The sequence below is a fragment of the Austrofundulus limnaeus genome, unplaced genomic scaffold, assembly GCF_001266775.1.
Source record: "Austrofundulus limnaeus strain Quisiro unplaced genomic scaffold, Austrofundulus_limnaeus-1.0 Scaffold2672, whole genome shotgun sequence".
NCBI classification, from domain to species: Eukaryota; Metazoa; Chordata; class Actinopteri; order Cyprinodontiformes; family Rivulidae; genus Austrofundulus; species Austrofundulus limnaeus.
In genome coordinates this window covers 1,918-3,849 of record NW_013955074.1, presented here as the reverse complement: position 1 = coordinate 3,849, position 1,932 = coordinate 1,918, and the positions used below count along the sequence as shown (strand labels likewise).

General features: G+C 32.8%; 1 protein-coding gene across 1 annotated transcript in view; it reads right to left on the bottom strand.

Annotated features, from left to right (window-relative positions):
• Nucleotides 1–1,254, bottom strand: part of LOC106511314 (serine incorporator 2) — a gene marked incomplete in the record, with an annotated part of 25,354 nt that extends 24,100 nt beyond the window's left edge. The window contains 1 exon segment of the mRNA XM_014000065.1: nt 1,119–1,254. Within this exon segment, the coding sequence (XP_013855519.1) occupies nt 1,119–1,157 (39 nt within the window).
• Nucleotides 1,255–1,932: the final 678 nt, after the last annotated feature.

Sequence of the window (1,932 nt, the reverse complement as noted above, 5' to 3'; positions counted from 1 at the left end):
TCTCAGCTTTTAACTAAGAATTTTTTACACTTAAGTCCACTCTTAGCAGCATTCTTAAGAGGAATTCTAAGACGTTTTATAAATACAGTCCCTGAACCACAAAAATAGCCCTATAATAATAAAAAGCATCAAAAACAGTAAAAATGTTAGCAAGAGTTGGTAAAAGTTAAATTTACGTTGAATATAAAGTGTTCATATTTTTAACTWTGATTTTACATCAGCAAAATGTTGAACTAATAATAATATAAGTAACACACTCTCTGTGGCAAACAAAATTTCATTATATTATATGTGATTTTATGTCTATGTGTAAGTAGAGGTACAAAGTGGTGAGGTGTAATAAGCCATACTTCTACTCACTTAATTTTGATTATATGCCAACTATTTTCTTTTCTGGTTGAACAGAGCTTCGTTTTGTTTAGTTTATTTTCATTTTATTTATTTTTTTGTGCTATGGAGACATATGTTATGTAATAAGTGGAAGCTAGATATTTGTGCATATTCAAAATAAAATTAAAAAAAATATTCAATTTGATATTCAATAGAATTCAACAGAATGTTAAAAACTGTAATTTTTCTATTTTCTAACCCAGATTCATGTAAAGGATTTGTTTTCACACAGAACAACACACATCTGTTAAATTCTGTTTGTTTCATTTAATCCTGAAATAATATAATTACAAACCCGGAAGTGATTTTTATGTTTACTCATAACACTGAAGCCTTTCAGAAACAATGGCGCCTAACCTTGTTGATTGTGTAACAAGTTATTAACTTTAAAGCTACAAATACAAACTAGACTGAGATTAAATATTCAATCAGATCGTCTTAAAACAGCATTCATATTTATTAGTTAAATATGTGTTGTTTACCACAACTTTTCTCAGTTCATTGAATTTACACCATATAAACCAGACTGAACTAACCAGTAACAAATTATCTTCAATAATTGATATTTTACCTTGGTTTGTATGTTTTCTAAGTTCCTCTGTAGTTTTACTAAGTCTGTCTCTAACCTCAGGACGACACATAAATCTTATTAAACTCGTCAAAAACAACTAAAACACGACTTCGCTGTTATTTCTAAAGCAGCGTTTTAAAGTCAAATGTGTACTTACACAGCTGCCGAGAGACCCTAGAGCCAAACACGCTCCCATGTTTGTTTCTTGAACAAAACAGTTTTAAAAACCGTCAAAAGATTGAAAACTTTCAGGAAGAAACAGACCCAAGATGGCGACGTCAATTCCTGTCGAAACTGCAGAACTACATCCATTTGTTACTTTCAAAATAAAAGCATTGTCGTCTACGCACTTTTCAAAACCACGCTTTTCGAGCGAGACCATTCTGCGCTTTGGGCGGCAGTACCTTTATTTTGTAGGACAACACGTTGGTGTTCCGGTGGTGTTCTGTGGGAATCACACAAACTTCAGATCACGACTCATTTAGGCGTTGTTTTAAAAAAAATAAACACATTTTAATCAGTGGCGGAGCTGGACTTTTATGTTGGAGTAGGAGGGCTGAGGCTGTTTAGCCTCAGCCCTCCTACTGGCGCTCATACACAGGAAGCTACATGTAGATATGTGGTAAAAAAAAAATAAACAACTAACAACTGACTAACTACTGACAAACTAACTAACTAACTGACTAACAAACTAACTAACTGACTAACTAACTGACTAACTAACTAACAACTAACTAACTGACTGACTGACTAACTGACTGACTAACTAAAGAACTAACTAACAACTAACTAACTGACTGACTGACTAACTGACTGACTAACTAAAGAACTAACTAACAACTAACTAACTGACTGACTGACTAACTGACTGACTAACTAACCAACTAACTAAAGAACTAACTAACTAACTAACTAACTAACTAACAACTGACTAAGTAACTACTGACAAACTAACTAACTGACTAACTAAC